Source organism: Oreochromis aureus, linkage group 8 (genome assembly GCF_013358895.1).
Source record: "Oreochromis aureus strain Israel breed Guangdong linkage group 8, ZZ_aureus, whole genome shotgun sequence".
Classification (NCBI taxonomy): Eukaryota; Metazoa; Chordata; class Actinopteri; order Cichliformes; family Cichlidae; genus Oreochromis; species Oreochromis aureus.
This window is the reverse complement of record NC_052949.1, coordinates 3,700,583-3,718,129: the sequence shown is the minus strand read 5'-3', so window position 1 is coordinate 3,718,129 and position 17,547 is coordinate 3,700,583. Positions and strand designations below refer to the sequence as shown.

At 41.3% G+C, this 17,547-nt stretch overlaps 1 protein-coding gene across 1 annotated transcript; it reads left to right on the top strand.

Annotated features, from left to right (window-relative positions):
* The first annotated feature begins 1,811 nt into the window (after positions 1–1,811).
* On the top strand, positions 1,812–16,923 carry nploc4 (NPL4 homolog, ubiquitin recognition factor). Its single transcript, XM_031743821.2, has 17 exons — positions 1,812–2,022; positions 2,645–2,725; positions 7,402–7,511; positions 7,658–7,885; positions 7,963–8,011; positions 8,090–8,184; positions 8,260–8,383; positions 8,888–9,067; positions 9,207–9,293; positions 10,768–10,839; positions 10,928–11,054; positions 13,026–13,186; positions 13,337–13,408; positions 13,507–13,599; positions 14,807–14,923; positions 15,243–15,345; positions 16,542–16,923. The coding sequence occupies exons 1-17, from the start codon at positions 2,008–2,010 to the stop codon at positions 16,700–16,702; spliced, it is 1,875 nt and encodes a 624-aa protein (XP_031599681.1). The 5' UTR covers positions 1,812–2,007; the 3' UTR covers positions 16,703–16,923.
* The last annotated feature ends 624 nt before the right edge of the window (positions 16,924–17,547 follow it).

Sequence of the window (17,547 nt, the reverse complement as noted above, 5' to 3'; positions counted from 1 at the left end):
CTGATATATTCACTTTAAAAAAAATCCAGTTTTTCATAATCTTAATTAGATTATTTTTTGAAAAGTCCGGCAACAATTTTCATTAAAAGAGAAAAGGAAAGGCTCTTTATTCTGAATTAACACTGTAAAAGAGCTTCTAGACTTGAAAGATTGATTTCATTATGTGTATTCACATTTCTCTTTGTGTTGGGGAGATGAGCCGATGAACATCCTGCTTTTATTAAGAATGAAGTTCAGCTACTTTCGGCTGCTCGCCCACAGCTGCTCGCTCCGCATGTTTGATTTCTCTGATTTTTATGCCAGATGCTCTGAAGCAACCGCCCCCAAGGGAATGGTGTCTCATAATTTATAATCCTAAAGGCTGCCACAACAGCATCAATGAAACCAAATTATTGCACACATTAGATGAATTTTGATCGTTTTGTTACAACTCACAATCTTCATCCATAAAGCACATTCCAGAATCAAAAACATAACAAGCAGAATTTATAACAACAGTGTGACATTCATAAGTGTAACAAATTGTTCCTCTACACGTGGCTGAGCTATGAGGTCTGCTGACAGAGCACAAGCCACAAGGTTCCTCAGATAAATGAGTTCCTCATCAGTCTTGTAGGGATTTAGTGATAACACCAGTTCTCTAATTCTAAGCTGTTTCTGTCTTTTCTGTGGCCTCACAAATATTCTGCATATGCAAAGTACATAATGTCACGCAGGTACTGTGGTTTGTTGATGTTCCCTTGATGTTGAGGGAACATCTAAGACCTATATGTGTCACTTTAACTTCATAATGAAGACATCCACATTTAAACAGGGGGTAGGTACTTAAAACAAGCCAAAACAATAATAAATGAACAGCGTGTAAAACTACGGGTATTGTTATAATAGGAACTTTTTTGGATTTAGATTATAGACAATACATGTCAAATACGAGGCTCAGTGCCAGGAATCATCAAATTAATTAAAAACACATTGATTTTTTAAAAATTAATTTATTTGAATAAATGCCATTTCTTCTGGTCTGGAAAGTTTAAAACATTTTCATATCTAGATAAGTGTATCACATTTAAAATACAGCTGTTTTACATACATGAATGAGAGAGATTTGGTATCATAAATTATTATACCCAAATACAGCTAGTGTGAGAAAGTGTAAGAGTGACCACAATGATGGTTTAAAATGTACAAAACGCTGCAGAAAGTACAGTAAGTAACATAAAATCACCCTCCTTTGAACCTACAAATAAAAAAATAACTATAAGTAACTGTTTGAGACATAAAACAGCAAAACCTAAGCAGAATATAAATTGACTGATTACTGACTACTCAGTCCATCACATCTCCTTTAAATGCTTAATTACATTCCTGTCCCTTTAAACACTGTACAAAAGTTTTAAAAGCCAGAAATTCCATATTTTCATACCATAGTGTTATAGAGTTTAGGGTTTGGGCTACTTTTCATCATCATAGACCAGACGGTAGTTTTATCCATCCCACATGTTAAAACAATGCCTCATATTTTATGATAGTGATTTTTTTATGAAAAATGTTAGTTATTGTTAAGAATTCAGAAAGCAGAATAAAATTAAGATAATGTTGTGCACTTACAAGGAGGGCTCAACAATGCTGTAGTGAGCCTCTATCTCTGAAAATGTTCAGTGTGAAAGGAATATTTTGTATCCCATCTTTCAGCATATTTAATACTAAAAAGGATCTGACTCGGGGGGGCTCAGGTGGGAGGCAGTCACTGACGGGAGAAAAAGAAAGAATGATAAAAGTGGAACCCTTGTTTCCAGCTTAGTTTCTTTGTTTCGACCGTGGTCGCTCCGCTGTGGGATCGATGGGGGCGCTAATGTGTGCAACACCCGGTGTTTGAGTTGCGGGATGGAGTTTCGCTGACATACACACACACACATATACATGCACAGCAGCGCTACGGGATATTTGTTTTGACCCTGTCTGTCCACTAACAAAGCCAAATCTACCGGGCGCACCTACCCGAGCAGCATGGCCGATAATATTGTAAGTACAGCGGAGGATGGGCTCCGGCTAACGTTAGCTAGCCTGTTAGCTGGACTCCTGAGTGATGAGGCAGCAGAATTAGCTTGGCTAGCATTAGCCAGCTAACATGAGCTAAGAGTGACCAGGGCCTGTTTAGCTAGCCGGCTAATATGATAGCTAGTAGGCTAGCTGACGACATCCGAATGAAAAGAGTCATTGTTGGCTAACGGGAGAGCGACAATAACGGCCGGCTTAAAATGACTGGCATATTCTTTCATCTCTTTAGCATGACAGTAACACGAATAGCTCGGTAACGATGGGAGCTGTGATGTTGCACATTCACCACGAAAGTGATATTTAGTTAGTCTGTGAATGAGCCAGTACACACTGACAGCTTTCCAGAGTAGTTCAATGTCAACATCGTCATGTTGCAGCTAAAAACTAGAGGTTGATGAGCTGACGTTAACCCGACTTTTCTTTCTGCACTGTCACGGTTGTCATAATACCCCGACACTGACACCGGAGGGGGACGGAAAGGGGGGCTGCGTCCTGGTTTTGACTGACAGGTGTTTGAAATGCTACAATGGATTCGGGCTTGTACTGTAACGACTGAATTGTGGGTTTATTTCTGTCTCTCCTTTAGATCATCAGGGTGCAGTCCCCAGAAGGGATGAAAAAAATTCCTTCTACAAAGAGGGAGACAGCTGCTGCTTTTTTAAAGAAGGTAATGTGTTAAATATAACAGCACTCAAGCATCTTGTTTTCTTCTCTACTCTAAGGGCTGGTTTCCAGCCTCAGGATTTATCAGTTTGGCCTGGCACTCCAGTATAAGGGGGTCAGTTCAGCCTTTAAATGAAGGTGGTGGCTGACTTCTGAACAATGCAGGATTTTAATTAGTCATGGCTGCTGCTGTCCTCTTCCCTAAGCCTCCCCTTCTGCCTTTTTATAAGAATCCCTGCTGACAAACCCACTGAATAGCTAAGAAAACAGTTTAGTTAAAGACTTCTAAACACATTATAGTTTTAATTCAACTGTAGATAGTATGCTTTATTTGATGTTTGCATAAGATAATGGCAATAATCTGTGAATAGTTGTCCAGCAGTTACAAACACAATAACATCTAAGCCTGGGCCATCATATTCTGTTCTGCTTATGACCTCCTTGGGTTTCTGAAGGCATGGGAGAAGATGAGGGAGAGTGAGCTCAAAACAGTTTTTTCAGATGTAAAGGAGGGGAAACAGGTATTTTCTGTAGCTTGTGTTTCCATAAACTGCCAGGCATCAGCACTCCTTCACCTCAAGGCTTTGTCAGCTCATCGTCATTATTTATTTTATGGAAGTAGTAACACCGTGTCCTCATACAGTTGAAAAGTCACAAAATTCAGAGTACCATCCTAATCTGCACGCCCTCCCTCACTTCATCTCCAGTTCACAAAGATTACCCATGTTTGCTGCCTTCAGGGTACAGTGGTGCCACATTGTTTTAAATTGCTATGCATTGTAAAATTAAGCAAGAATAATAGGCATAAAATAAAATGGTCACAGTTTTCTGGCTGGAAGAATGAAAGGCTATCTTAAAGTCACCGTATAGTTGCTAAAAGACTTTGATCCAATAGAAATCTGGGAAAAAACAACTTTTTGTTTTGACCTTTTGGTGATACCCTGTTTCAAAAGCGGAGATTATCTGCTCTCTCATTGGTTATTAGACCCATCACATGCAGTTACTTGTGGCCAAAACAGCAGGATTGTTATTCTTGATGCTTCAAAACTAGGGATGCACCGATCCCAATACTGGTATCGGGTATCAGTGCCGATACTGTAAAATGTGTGCGTACTCGTACTCGTAAAAGTCAACCGATACCATGAACCGATACTAATGTAGCCCGGATGGGAATTTGGTAGTAGATACTCATAATTCCCATGGACTTGAACGCCACATAAGGTGTTCACAGTTCACAGAAGAGAACGGCATGGAGAGATGCACGAGGTTAGCTGAACCAAAGTGAGAGACTTGGCTAGTTTTACTGAGGTTAACTTGCACAAAAGAGTGTGTGACTAGAAAGCTAACTGTGTGAGAGCTTCGCAACAGAGTGTGGGTGAAGTGACTTTTTGTTTCAACGGTCGCACCACCGTCCGTGGAAAACTGTGTTTCCAGCCATGACCGCCGAGGCTAAAGGCTAGCCCGGACTGCTTGGCTGCGCCACGGAGGCAGCTGCTATGGACTGTCGGAGAGCTGGACAGTGACTGGCTAACGCGCTGTAGCAGAGACAGCATCGGGTCCGCAGGGAGTGGATTTAGTGTGGGACTGGTGAACGGCGACCTACCGAGCAACGGAACTGTAAGTCAGACTTTTGTGCTCTTACTGGAGAGAAGAGGATTTTTCTCCATCGTCCGGCGTGAGCAGCAAACAGGCCTGCAACAAGTGTGAATGTGAGTGTGTGTGGGGCCCATGTGTGAATATTGTATGTTTAGTGGATTTATATAACGTGTTTTGGAGTGTATATTAGTGAGTCACTTACCAAAAGGTGATAACATAAGTTGGGTTGTTTAATATAATTTGAAAGGGAATTATGTCATTTATACAGTGTATTTCATTTGGTTAAGGAATTGGAATATCATTTGAGTTTAAAAAAGGGATGTGTTGTACAGTATTTGTCTCTGCCCTTACGTTCAGTAAACGTTTCGTTTGTGTTAAAGAGTTGTGTGGGGTCGTTTCTTTACTACCGGTTAAGTTTAACTTGTGTGTGGCAGAAGTATCGGTTTTTGTACTCGGTATCGGCAAGTACTCAGATCCAAGTATCGGTATCGGATCGGTTTGAAAAAATTGGTATCGTTGCATCCCTATTCAAAACAGGTCTTTTTAAACCAAAGGGTGATGATATGCTAGTCATGTTAATACTGTCAATCATAAGGATGTACTGATATACGAACCAAATATAGTCATTAGCTGATATTGGCATATCAGCAAGTAAGATGGCATTTATCCACATCAGTAGCTGATATTTATCTGTTGTGTCACATCGGTCGTGTGCTGGCAAAAAAGCAAAGAATTTCCCACTCTCTGCTTTCCTCCACACCAGAACTGGATCCAAGCCTTCTGTACTTTATTTCCACAGTACACTGAAAACCTGTGCAGGCCTCTTATTTTTTTTCACAAAGAAAACTGATTAGAAAATGTTTTATCTTTAAATCAGTACAGGAGTGTTATGTGTTGTTGTGGGCTTTGTTTTGTTTTTTTTCCTCTTCTTGTGCCTGTACATGCATGAAGCTGTGTAGGAAGTAACAGAGCAGGTCGGTCCTTTGTGGACTGCACAAGGAAATATGTGTTCAGGGAGTGTGTTAGATGTTTTAGAGTCCAGGCATTGCTTCATATCACAGAAGGCACAGATAAAAGTGTGTAATCTGATTTTTTATAGGACTTGAATTTTACTGAAGGCCTGTTAATAATTTAATCCACTTCCCCAAATCTACTGCATAAAATACAGGAAATTCTTGCACCCATTTACAGCTGTCTGGTAATGTTGAACCCAACATTTGCACCAGTGCTGAATCACTGCTGAGCTGGACTCACATCAGATTTGGACAACTCCTAATCTGATGTCAGTCCAACTCTGCAGAACTGTGAACCCCCTTTGGTGTTTCAAGAAGTTTGGCTGACACAAACAGGCTTCAGAGATGTGAATTTGAAAACCTGCAAACATGAACTGTAAGTTAAAAATTTAAATCTAAAGACCTTCTTTACCAAAAAGGACAGAAGCCGGTGAAATGACAATAAAAAATGAAGTGATCTGCTTGATTTGTAAAATATCAGGTGTTCAGGTGAGAAGTATCAGCAAAACAAAGATAGAAAGTTTTAGCAAATTGACAACAAACATGGTAAAATACAATGTGAGGTAAGAATAAGGCACCGTAACACCTATAGTAAAGCTGACAAATGGTATTCCTCCCAAGTTATACAAGCCTCACTTAGCAAAGTACTTAAGAGCCACTTTCCCCTCTGTTTCTGGGGAAATTTTCTCTGTTATGCTTCAATTTTACACATGAGGGTGGGAAATAATTACATTTGCATTTTAATCACTGACTATGAAAAGCCTAAAATAGAAGCATGTAACAGCAGACAGAGCACTGCAGCAGCACCTCATCAAAAATGCATTTGTTAAGGCAGGACTGTGTAGCTTGCAGATCAATGGAAAGTTTTCACTCCCCACTGAAGTGCAGCAATGAGCCAGACAGCCGGAGTCCTGCTGGTTATATTTCTGCAGCTCAGACAGAAAAGAGAGGAGCTGAAAACAATGTCTGATTGTGTACTTTTCCCATAGTGATGAGATCTTATGCTGTTCTTTTGGTGTGTCGTGAGAAAAGTGATCCTCAGACAACCTCTATGCTTCTCACTGGTCTTCTGTTCTCTGCTAATTTTATCAGTGTGGACTTTAAAGATAGATTAAAAGCAAACGGAATCCTTCCCAACGTCATCAACTGGTTTACATGTTGGAGGAGGGAATGTTGTGCTGAGCATTCTTTCTCCTGTGAGAAAATAGCTTTTAGTGGTTGTTGAATGAAGTACTTTTCAGACATAGGTGTAGAGTTCTGGAGTGCACCGGATCAATGCCACTTTCTTCCTCAAAGTGAGGAAATAAAATATTGGTGTTTAGCAAAATTCTATTGAAATCCAGTTATCAGTTCAGTATATTTCATGTAAGAGAGCCATTAAAGACTAATCAGATTTGAAGTCAGTATTTTTCTCGTCTGTATGTAACTAGTAAATGTAACAAGGTGCAAAATATGCAGTGCAGTTGTGTAACATGTCTCAAGTAAAACAGTGTTTATAGAATGACACAGAATACCAAAAATAACTTTTTTTTCACACAACCCAATATGTAAGTGTTTTTTGTTTTGTTTTTTTTACCATCAGTACAGGTTAGAGTCAACTATTTGGATTTGTGGAAGTTTCCCTTGGTTCTGTCTAAAGCCTCTTTATCAGATCTGAAAATGCGTGTATGCGGGAAAAAGGCCCACACAGGGAAATGATCAGCATCCGGCTGAGTGTATAACAGTTACATGATGTGATGTAAAAGTGCTACGAGGGAGACCCTCCTGTTCGATCCGCTCAGAGTGCTTTTCTTAAAATGTTTTGGCACAACCATAAAGAGGTGTTCCTCCAGGCTGACATTCTTTGCTAATCTGCTTTGAGTGATTGGCATCTTTTCAAGAGCAAACTGTCTTTACACAAGAACCAGCACATGTGATAAGAATTCACTCCCAGCAGCACAAGGCTTTGACATTTATGCTTAATGATGAATTTAAAGTGTCTTGATGATTACTAATGTTTTTGTTCCAGGCTATATGAAATGTGTGTCATATCGATATTCTTGTCAAAATCCGGTATCTGCTTATCCCACAGGTGGCCAAAGAATTTGGGTTCAACTCTAATGGGTTTTCTGTTTATCTGAACCGCAACAAAACCGGAGAGCTCGTGTCCCAGAACAAAACCCTCAGCCTTCTTAAGATCAAGTAAGTTGAAACAAGCAGACTTTAACCTTTAATTAGTCTGAATTTCACTCTTGCCTCTCCGGGGAGTGTTGGGGTCCAGAAATACTGTCTACTTTGTCAACCTACACGGCTTTAATAATCTTATTCTTCTCTCTTGTGTTTTGTAGGCATGGGGACATGTTGTTTTTGTTCCCTTCAGAATCCTCCACCTCCTCCGGGGAGGTTATGGACACGGCCACCCCTCACACATCTTCGTCACTACCATCCGTCTCGCCCTTTTCTTCGTCCTCCATGATCCCCCGGTCCTTCTCAGCGCCCCAGGTCCAGGAAGATGAGATCGATCAGTATCTGGTCAAGCAAGATGGCAAGATCTACAGAAACAGAGATCCGCAGCTGTAAGGAAGAGGACCAGCTGCACACATCTGACCGCAGTGCAGATGTTGGATACCTAATCATTCTTTTCTTGTTCCAGATGTCGCCATGGTGCCCTTGGGAAGTGTGTGCACTGTGTACCGCTAGAGGTAAGATATTTCATTCCTGTGCTTTGTTTCTTAAATGATGAATGTTAGGGCTATAAAGCATGTTTCTTCTGATTCCAGCCTTTTGACGAAGACTACCTGAATCACCTCGACCCACCAGTGAAGCACATGTCATTCCACGCATACCTTCGCAAGCTGACCGGTGGCGCTGATAAGTGAGGGGCTGTTTTTAATTTTCCAGTTTGGTTGCTCATAATGTCAGACTCTGACACTGTTCTGATCTCCTGCAGGGGGAAGTTTGCTGCTCTGGAGAACATCAGCTGTAAGATAAAGTCAGGCTGCGAGGGTCACCCTCCCTGGCCGGAGGGCATCTGCACCAAGTGCCAGCCGAGTGCCATCACACTGAACAGACAGGTATGTCACAGTAACAAGGGTTGGGAGAAATATTCGTTTACTTCTTTTATGAGCAAATATGACACCGAAAATACTTGAAGAGAACCATCCTGTCCAGGGTGTACTCCATATTTCACTATATGAAAGCTGGAATAAGCTCCAGAACCCTGAAGTGGTTTAGAAAATGAATGGATTGGATTACTCTGCAGCTGTTTTACTGAAAATGTGCTCTTTGCTTAATACTGCACACATTTTTAATGTTTTCTGTCCCTGTTAATAATTTAGATCACAGTAAAAGTTTGGTGCAGGATCTTAAATGGCAGGTGTACATTACAGTTAGCGTCAGTACAAAGTGCTGAGCAACACTGGGAATTTAATCCCCAAGTATATTTCAGCATGCAGACTCCTCCTGAGCGGCTGCTTCCACAACTTCAAAGAAACTTGATCCATGTCTAAAAAATCCAAACAACAGTCCTGAGTATCACACCATGTATGTGAATGTAGTTTTTCTTTTTTCCCCCCCAGAAATACAGACATGTAGACAACATCATGTTTGAGAACCACACCATTGCTGACCGCTTCTTGGACTTCTGGAGGAAGACGGGCAGTCAGAGGATGGGCTACTTGTACGGCAGATACACGGAGCACAAAGACATCCCCCTGGGCATCAGAGCGGAGGTGGCTGCCATCTACGAACCCCCACAGGTGGGACATTCTCTCTGAGCGTATTACTGCCTGATTCTGCTCTGCAAGTGAAATTGTGTCTTAGTTTATTTGCTCAATAAGGTTAAAGTTGCATTAACTGCATTTATAACTGTGCTGTTTTTCTCGGCTGTGTTTTCAGAATGCCACCCAGAACAGCCTGGAACTGTTGGAAGATCCCAAAGCTGCAGCCGTGGACGAGATTGCTGCCAAACTGGGCATGTGCAAGGTTGGGTTTGATTTCCCCTCAGTGCTCTGTTTGACCTCACATTGCTTTCATGTTTGCATACAGGCAGAACTGTATGTATGCACATGAGAAATGATGCACAGTACATTTACAAATACCATATATACAAAAAATAGATGCCTCTACAGTCAGACCTTAATCCAGTGAATGGATTCCAACTCCACCACTTAGGCTGTAGCTGGCTGATGTCCTTGTTCTGCTTTGCCATAGAGGCTTAAGACACCTACATGACCCTGATTAGCCTGTTGCTGCAAATGGGGCATGGATGACCAGGGAGAAAAATCTGACATGAAACTTAAGGGTGCACTCAAAACAGGCAGTACATAACATGCCCGACCACAATTGTCCCGCAGAAGTCGAGTTAGTTTGGCCATTTTGACCTCTATCCCCACCCACCCCCTTGACTCCAACACTTCTTCAGTTAAAGCTGCAGATTTTCTATGAAAATCTCTGTAATTAAATAACATATCTGTAAGGCATCTCAGAGGTCAGTCTAAGATTTAAAAAAATGGCAAAAAAATAATGAAAGTCACCCTGCTCTGCATGAAATGGTTTATTTTTAATGGCAGTTTTCAAAAATACCTTTCTCTGCACTGTTTTTAGCTCATATTATACTATTTTTGTATCCTAATCGTGGTGGTGAGTTAAAGGAAAGGTTTCTATGGAGGTTGGTTTCAGTCTGATATGTCAGAGGGCACGGCACAGGCAGGCGTATGTCCAATCAGGTGTAGCTCGGTGTTTGGAGCTGTCAGTCATCTGTCACCACTGTTTAGTGGCTCACACATCATGTGTTTGGTACTGTGAAGCAGAGTGACCCTCACACAAAACGGGAACAGTGATGTGGAGACACATGCTGTTGCTGTAATGATGTGTTAGTATGGTGTGAGAACATCATGCAGGGATATTTGGAGTACTGGGAAATGCAAATTTATTTTGAAGGGCTGAAGGAGCACAAAAAATATTTTTAAACTTTAAGACTTGGGTGTATGCAGTGATGTTAATCAGTGCGTGTGTGTGTTTTTTGCATATCACCTGGTGTATTCTGTTTTTTATATATGTAAGGGCTGTTTTTGTTCCATTTGGATAAAAAAGAGGAAACTTGAAGAATTGAGTTTAACTTATACCTTTGTTACATCATGTAAAATCACTGAATATTCGAGCAGATAATCTTATGAGTGGACAAAAGTTGGCAATTTTTTAAATCAGGGGTCCCCAATCCTAGTCCACGAGGGCCGGTGTCCCTGCAGATTTTAGATGTGTACTTGATCCATCACAGCTGATTTAAATGGATAAATTACCTTCTCAACATGTCCTGAAGTTCTCCAGAGGCCTGGTAATGAACTAATCATGTGATTCAGGTGTGTTGACCCAGGGTGAGATCTAAAACCTGCAGGGACACCGGCCCTCGTGGACTAGGACTGGGGACCCCTGATTTAAGTGTTTGCTTGTTCTGCAGGTGGGGTGGATCTTCACGGACCTGCTGTCTGAGGATACGAGGATAGGCACCGTCCGCTACTCGAGAAACCAGGTGAGGATCCATCTGACTCAAAGATGATCTGTTAGTCTTAATTATGGTATTTTCCTCTGTGTATTCTTAATGTTCTTACTTGTGTTAGGACTCGTATTACCTGAGTGCAGAGGAGTGCATTACAGCGGGATACTTCCAGAACGAACATTCAAACCCCTGCAGACTTTCTCGAGACGGACACTTTGGATCCAAATTTGTGACTGTGGTCGCGACAGGTTGGTACTTTTTTTTTTTTCTTGTGAGTGGTTTATGAATGAGAAACGGGGGAACTTTTTCTTGATTACTTTATCAATGCAGGCATGGTTGCTTAATCATAAACCACAAAAAAAAGCATCTCTTCCCCAATGTCCTTTTGGCTTTTCTAATGGGAACACAGTGTGATCAAATCCTCACGCCACACACTCACAGTCACACCCTAACTTGTCGTTAACGTGGAAAATTATGTAGTGAAAAGCAGAAAGGGGTCAATGTCCTCTTATCTACTGAAGTTATAAACATACTGGACAATTGTGCTGGTAGCTGATTTTTTTTTTTTTTTTGGTCATATAAAACTACCACAACTGTAGAAAAATATTTCAGGTAAAGTGGGCGCACAGCAGCTCACGCAACTGATTTTCATTTCGTATTTGTATGTTTTTCAAATAGCAGAGCCCTTTGTTTTTGAGTTGTTTCTGTCAGAGCCAGTAGCGTATTGCAGTTTGGGGGAAATCGTAAAGTTTAATCATTTCTTTTTGTTTGTATCTGCTGTCAGTTAAAGGCCTTAGAAAAACATTCAGTATCTGCAGGTCACACTTCAGCAGGCTAAAAAAAAGGGATTTGGTACATCTCTAAGTATAGTTAAGTGTTCAGTCACAGATACCTCACAGATTACCTCAAACCTAGAAACCTGCTTGACAATTTTTTTGGTTCAGTCTAATGCTGGGGTGTCCAACTCCAGGCCTCGAGGGCCAGTGTCCTTCAGGTTTTAGATGTGTACTTGATCCAACACAGCTGATTTAAATGGTTAAATGACCTCCTCAACATGACTTGAAGTTCCCCAGAGGCCTGGTAATGAACTAATCATTTGATTCAGGTGTGTTGACCCAGGGTGATATCTAAAACCTGCAGGACACCAACCCTTGAGGCCTGGAGTTCCCGGCCCTTGGTCTAAACAGACTTAAAACATGAATTAATCTGCACATCCCACAATGCAACACTCAGCATGTTGTAGCCTCTCTTTTCATGTATCCATAGAACTCTTATAATCTTAAAGAAAACTGGTTTAGGTGTTCAGTTTACAGCTTTACTGTAAGGTCTGTCAAGTGTAAAACTACGACTTAAAAAATGTGCGTGCATTTGAAGCCGGTGGAGACAGACGTTGTGCGGAATCAGGGATGAATGTTTTTGCCGCCTTTTGTATTTGTTCCAAGAAAACACCCAGCAGTGACCTCAACACTTTTATTTGCATGAATGAGGCCCCAGCAGCCAAAGCTGATGTCATGGCTACACATCTCGCAGCAAGCAGGGGCGAAGTCCATCTGTTTCACTGTTTGTAAATCACTTGGATGTGTAATGCTGAACAGACTTTACACACTCGGTGTTTTACACACTATAGCGTTATTGCAGTTTCCATGATTTCCTTGTTGATATTTTTAACTTCTCATCAGGTTGTCCTTGCTTATTAAGACTGACTTTATTCTGGCTTTGTCAAAGATTACATTTTGTGGTAAACTAATCGGCTTATTTATATATTAGTGGATGAACAGAAAGCTATTTAAGGAGAACTTAAACAGCTCAAAATCGCTTTGTTTAGTGCAGCTTGAGCTGCTAAGGTGACTAAAAAAAAAAAGGAGTATTCAGTCAGCAACATCTACCGAGAACAAGTGAAACGCTCAAGGTTCTCAAGGGAACCTGTGGATTATTGATGTTTGGCTTATCTCAGGATCCCTGATCACCTGATCCACTTTATACAGCACATCGCATGTCACAGCTGTCTTTGGCTCTCTTGATAGTCTTGTGGTTGCTGCACAGCTCTCCTAACGCGGGCCTTTGTTAGTGACTGGTAGTTGCCTTTGCAAGACTAGTTTTAAAATCATCACCATCCCTAATTTATTTGCAATGGAAATAATATTTTTTGTTTGTCAGCGAGCGGTTATTATTTATTTATTATTATTTATTTATATTCCTCTGTGCTGTTTTTTGTGCAGGTGGTCCAGATAACCAGGTGCACTTTGAAGGATATCAGGTGTCCAATCAGTGCATGGCTCTGGTGAGAGACGAGTGCCTACTCCCCTGCAAAGACGCTCCCGAGCTGGGCTACGCTAAAGAGTCGAGCCCTGAGCAGTACGTACCAGACGTCTTCTATAAGGTGAGATGCCGCATAAAAAAGCTCTGATGTGATGAATAGTGTGTATGTTTAAGAAGAAAATAAATATTAGGTACTTATTTTGGGGTTAGATGTTACTTATCAGCTCATCCAGATGTTGAGATTGTTTTGTCTGATTTTCACATCCAACAGGACAAAGACAAATTTGGAAATGATATCACATTTCTGGCTCGGCCTCTTCCCGTGGAGTATCTTATTATAGATGTGAGTATTTTTAATAATATCTTCTTTAATACAGCAAACTATATTCTGACACTACATTTCCAGAAAATCTGTATAGAGAAATATTATTTTCTTCGTAGATAACCACAACTTTTCCAAAGGACCCCCAGTATACCTTTTCTTCTACGCAACGCTTTCCCATTGAAAACCGGGATATTCTTGGAGAAACACAGGTAAGTGCTGTCAGCATGAGTTTGTATTTCCCTCATCTGATTCAACAAGATATAAAAAGGCCATCAAAGTATTTGGTGTAAGGGGAGGATAGATGGTCCCAGTTTGGGGAATGGGTGTTTGGAAATTTAACTGATCTCTCATCCCCTGCATCTTTGTACTGTTTTCACGCTAACACATAAAGACAGTCGCTTGTCCGTCCGTAGTGTGGCTATATTAAATGTAAGAGAAAGAGAGAACTTCTACAGTGAGCATCAAAATGATGAAAAAATATTGCCGTAAACAGTTTATTTTGCGACACCACGAAACAAACGATAGCGTAATATGAAATGATAGGCTTTTTCATATCGTCATCATATATACATCGTTATATCGAACAGCCCTATCTCTAATCCTCCAACTTCATGTTTACTTTTAGGAAGTGGATAAAGTGTCATAGAAAAATGTAGCCAATGGTGCTACATTTGTGTGGCCAACACAGTTCCTGTATTTTCAACTTGCTCTTTGCAGACATGCTCACATGCATCACTGTTTCTTCTTGATGTTTTGCCTCAAACGTGTCAGGTCATTACAGTAAAACTCTGAGCGTGCAGTCTGACCCTCTGCAACAAATTCACAGTGCACAATAGGGCTGGACAAGTAATCGTATTTTAATTCCAAAGATGATGAAAAGAAAGATACTTGAGATGAAAAGTATTACTTTTTTTGCTCAAATGTTTTTCTCTTAATGTTACAGCAGTGTCTTTTTGCCCCTCCCTAAAAGTCTGCACTTACTCACAGTTTGGTCTAGCTCGAGCCAAGCTTCAAGCTTTTGGTCTTGTAAGTAAACAGGTTCATCCATCCGTAGGTTCACCTCTACATGTGGTTGCTTTTTGCAAGCTAGTGAAACGGGGGGTTGAATCCATCGCCAATCTGGCATTCCAGACAACCCACAGTGGAAGTTGTGGGCAAGCAGGGAACAACAAAAGTCCTTGTGAGAACGTCTGAAAATACCCACCAGTCAGAGCCTAAATCCCATAGCTGAAAACACTCTTCCACTTCCGTGGTGTGATAAAATCTCAGAGTGCACAGCATAAGTGTTTAGAAAGGAACTTTCAGACAGCGAATTTAAAAATAGCAGCCATGCTGGAAACTGTGTGGACATGCCTGAGTGCCTGACTGTGAAGGTGTGGTTTAATAATTCATCTTGTTTTTCTTGTTCGTTTGCAGGATTTTCACAGTTTAGCCACATACCTGTCCCAGTGCACCTCCACATCATTCCTGAACATCGTGTCAGACTTTCATCTGCTCCTCTTCCTCGTCACCAATGAAGTCATGCCTCTGAGAGTAAGTTCAAAGCCTTGACGCTTTCAGGTTTTCATTTGTTTCCCATTTGTAATGCAGACGATGAGTTGGACCGCATTCTTCTCCAGTCTGGAAGTAGTTACTCCTCTAAGGATGTTTTCACTCAGACCTTTCTGCTCATTTTCAAACCGGCCCATCACGACGGTCACAAACATTGTTTTTCTGTAATGAACCGCCTGATCAGATTTGGATGTCCTGCATAAAACACAGACTTGCCAAACATAAACTCTGTGGTGTACTGTTTTTGTTTTTAACTCAGCATCTTGAATAATTAGATGAAAGCTTGTGTTTGTATCTGCAGGACAGCATCGGGCTGCTACTTGAAGCAGTGAAGACTTCTAATGAGGATCTGGCACAGACCTGGAAGAAGTCTGAGCAGTGGGCCACCATCGAGCAGCTGTGCAGTAAGTCAGGTTTTTATATAAACCACAGATTTAAATTCTGTTTTTGAGGGCCCCTAAACTTGGTTTCTTGATGGTACATTTCATAAGGTTCTCATCTGCACATAATCATAAATATATAGCAACATAACCAGCTGCCTCCCCTGTGAGTCTCTTTTCCTGCGAATAGACTCCACCATCTTAAACTGCAGCTCAGTTTTAAGCTTACATGCCTCAAATAAACCGTGACTGCACAAAAAATGTTCGATCACATACGTGTTTGTTATGGTTGGTATTAAATATTACTAATAAATATGAATAATTTACCATGGTTAAAAAACGAATGTGTCTCTGGACTGACTTTCAACTGCAGCAGGAGGAAAGAAGCTGCAGACATTTCTATAAAGTGGAAAATCACTCAGATGGTGTGTGCTGCTGATTTGAGCTCATTAGTAAGCAGATTATTGGGGATTATTTAAATCAGCAGACTACAAAAATAAACTCTGCCTGCTTGTGACCTCTCCATCTTTACCACCTGTAATTTTCCAGGTTTCCACCAGTGTATTACAAGCCGTGTCTAAGGTGACGCCCTGTTAATACTAAGTTAGCTTGTAACTTAGTGTCCTTGTTAATTGTTTTAGATCTATAGACAAGACTTAGGGTTAAGTTTAAAAACAGGGAGTAAAGAACCAAACAGGTGTTATACATGGATACTGTTTCAGCTGTTCAGCTGATATCCACTCACTTATATCCACTTATTACTGAAAGAATCCTGAATGGAAGTTTGTAGGAGAAGAAACAGCAAAGATGGTCGTAGCTTTTTCAATCTTATTTCGAGTGATAAGTTAATTATAGGATGCTTTGAGAGTGAGAGGACAGATGTGTTTCTAGGGGGACGTTGACTATGTGTTACTCTGCCTTTGTGCAGGAAATGTGAAATGCATCTAAACATCTGTAGAAAGTTTTATTTTAATACTAGTTTAAATGGACTGCTGGTGCCAGCATGAGCATGATCGGATTAGCCAATCAGCCCCTGAAAATCACCCTGAAAGAAGTCCCTACAGAGTAGTTTCCTGTAGTGGGAACGCTCATAAAGGTGTAGGTCACTCAGCAGTTGACAGAGTAAAATGGCGGCATATCTTCCCAGAGAGGCTGCTGCATAAAACCCCTTCTACTCTTCACTGTGGTAATATCCTGTTTTTCCTCTGCTGTCCTTCCAGGTACAGTGGGTGGGCAGCCCTCCAGCTCTCTGGATTATGGGGCCATGGGCGGCCCCTCGGTTCCTGCCTCCTCCTCCGCCATGTGGTCCTGCCTCCACTGTACCTTTATGAACCAGCCCGGCACAGAGCACTGTGAAATGTGCAGCCTGCCCCGCAGTTAAAACCCTTCACCCTCGACCCCGCTTCCACGCCCTTCACCGATCGAGCTCAGTCACTGCACCAGGACCAGCTGCGAGACTCTGACGGCGTCACCGATCTTTTCTTTTCTCGCCTCACGTCGAAGCCTCTGCCCTTCCCATCTCACAGGCTTCTGTGACGTGCAGAGGGATTTGCTCGTTTACATCAATTTCACTGAGTCAAAATAAAGTTGAATCTGAGTTTTTTTTGGTTTGTATCCCTTCACACAGTTGCTTTTCTGAGAGGCAGAATACGTTTTAGATAAAGCACTCTGTGGCTGAGACCACCTTTCCCTCAAATAATCCCGCCGCCCTCCTCCTCGGCTCAAATAAATCCTGCTGTGACTCAGGACAACAGCGAAGACTCCAGTGTCTGGATTTTTTCTCACATCAGTGCCCCTCTCACTGTCACGATGTCTTCTGGAAAATCTTGCTGTGTATAAATACATTTAAGAGTTGATACTGTTAATTTAATTAAGCATTTTTCTTTTTTGGTTTTTTATCAGATTGTAGCGTATACTTTAACATTTTGAATCTTCAGCGTGGGCTCGGCTCCGTCAGGTTTTCATAGGTCTCTTTGATGAGCCCCTTAAAGTACAATCATCAGTCAAAGCTCAGACCTGGAAACACTACGAGCTCCAGAGTAATCCCACTTAAATAGTTTCTATTTTCAGTATTAAATTTGAAAAGACGCCCTCCTCTGATCGAACACGTTGGTGATGATCGCCCTTTTTTTTGACTGAGCCTAAAGTTGCTTTTTTGTTGGTTTGCTGTAGCGTTTGAATTTGGTGGTTTGAACTCGAGCAGGCACAATATGTAGCTTCTTATTT

Bases quoted from the DNA above. Each gene is read 5' to 3' on its own strand.
- nploc4 (XM_031743821.2), top strand. The intron at 8,384-8,887 runs GTATGTCACAGT...TTTCCCCCCCAG, and splicing joins CCATCACACTGAACAGACAG to AAATACAGACATGTAGACAA. The intron at 9,294-10,767 runs GTTGGGTTTGAT...CTTGTTCTGCAG, and splicing joins CCAAACTGGGCATGTGCAAG to GTGGGGTGGATCTTCACGGA.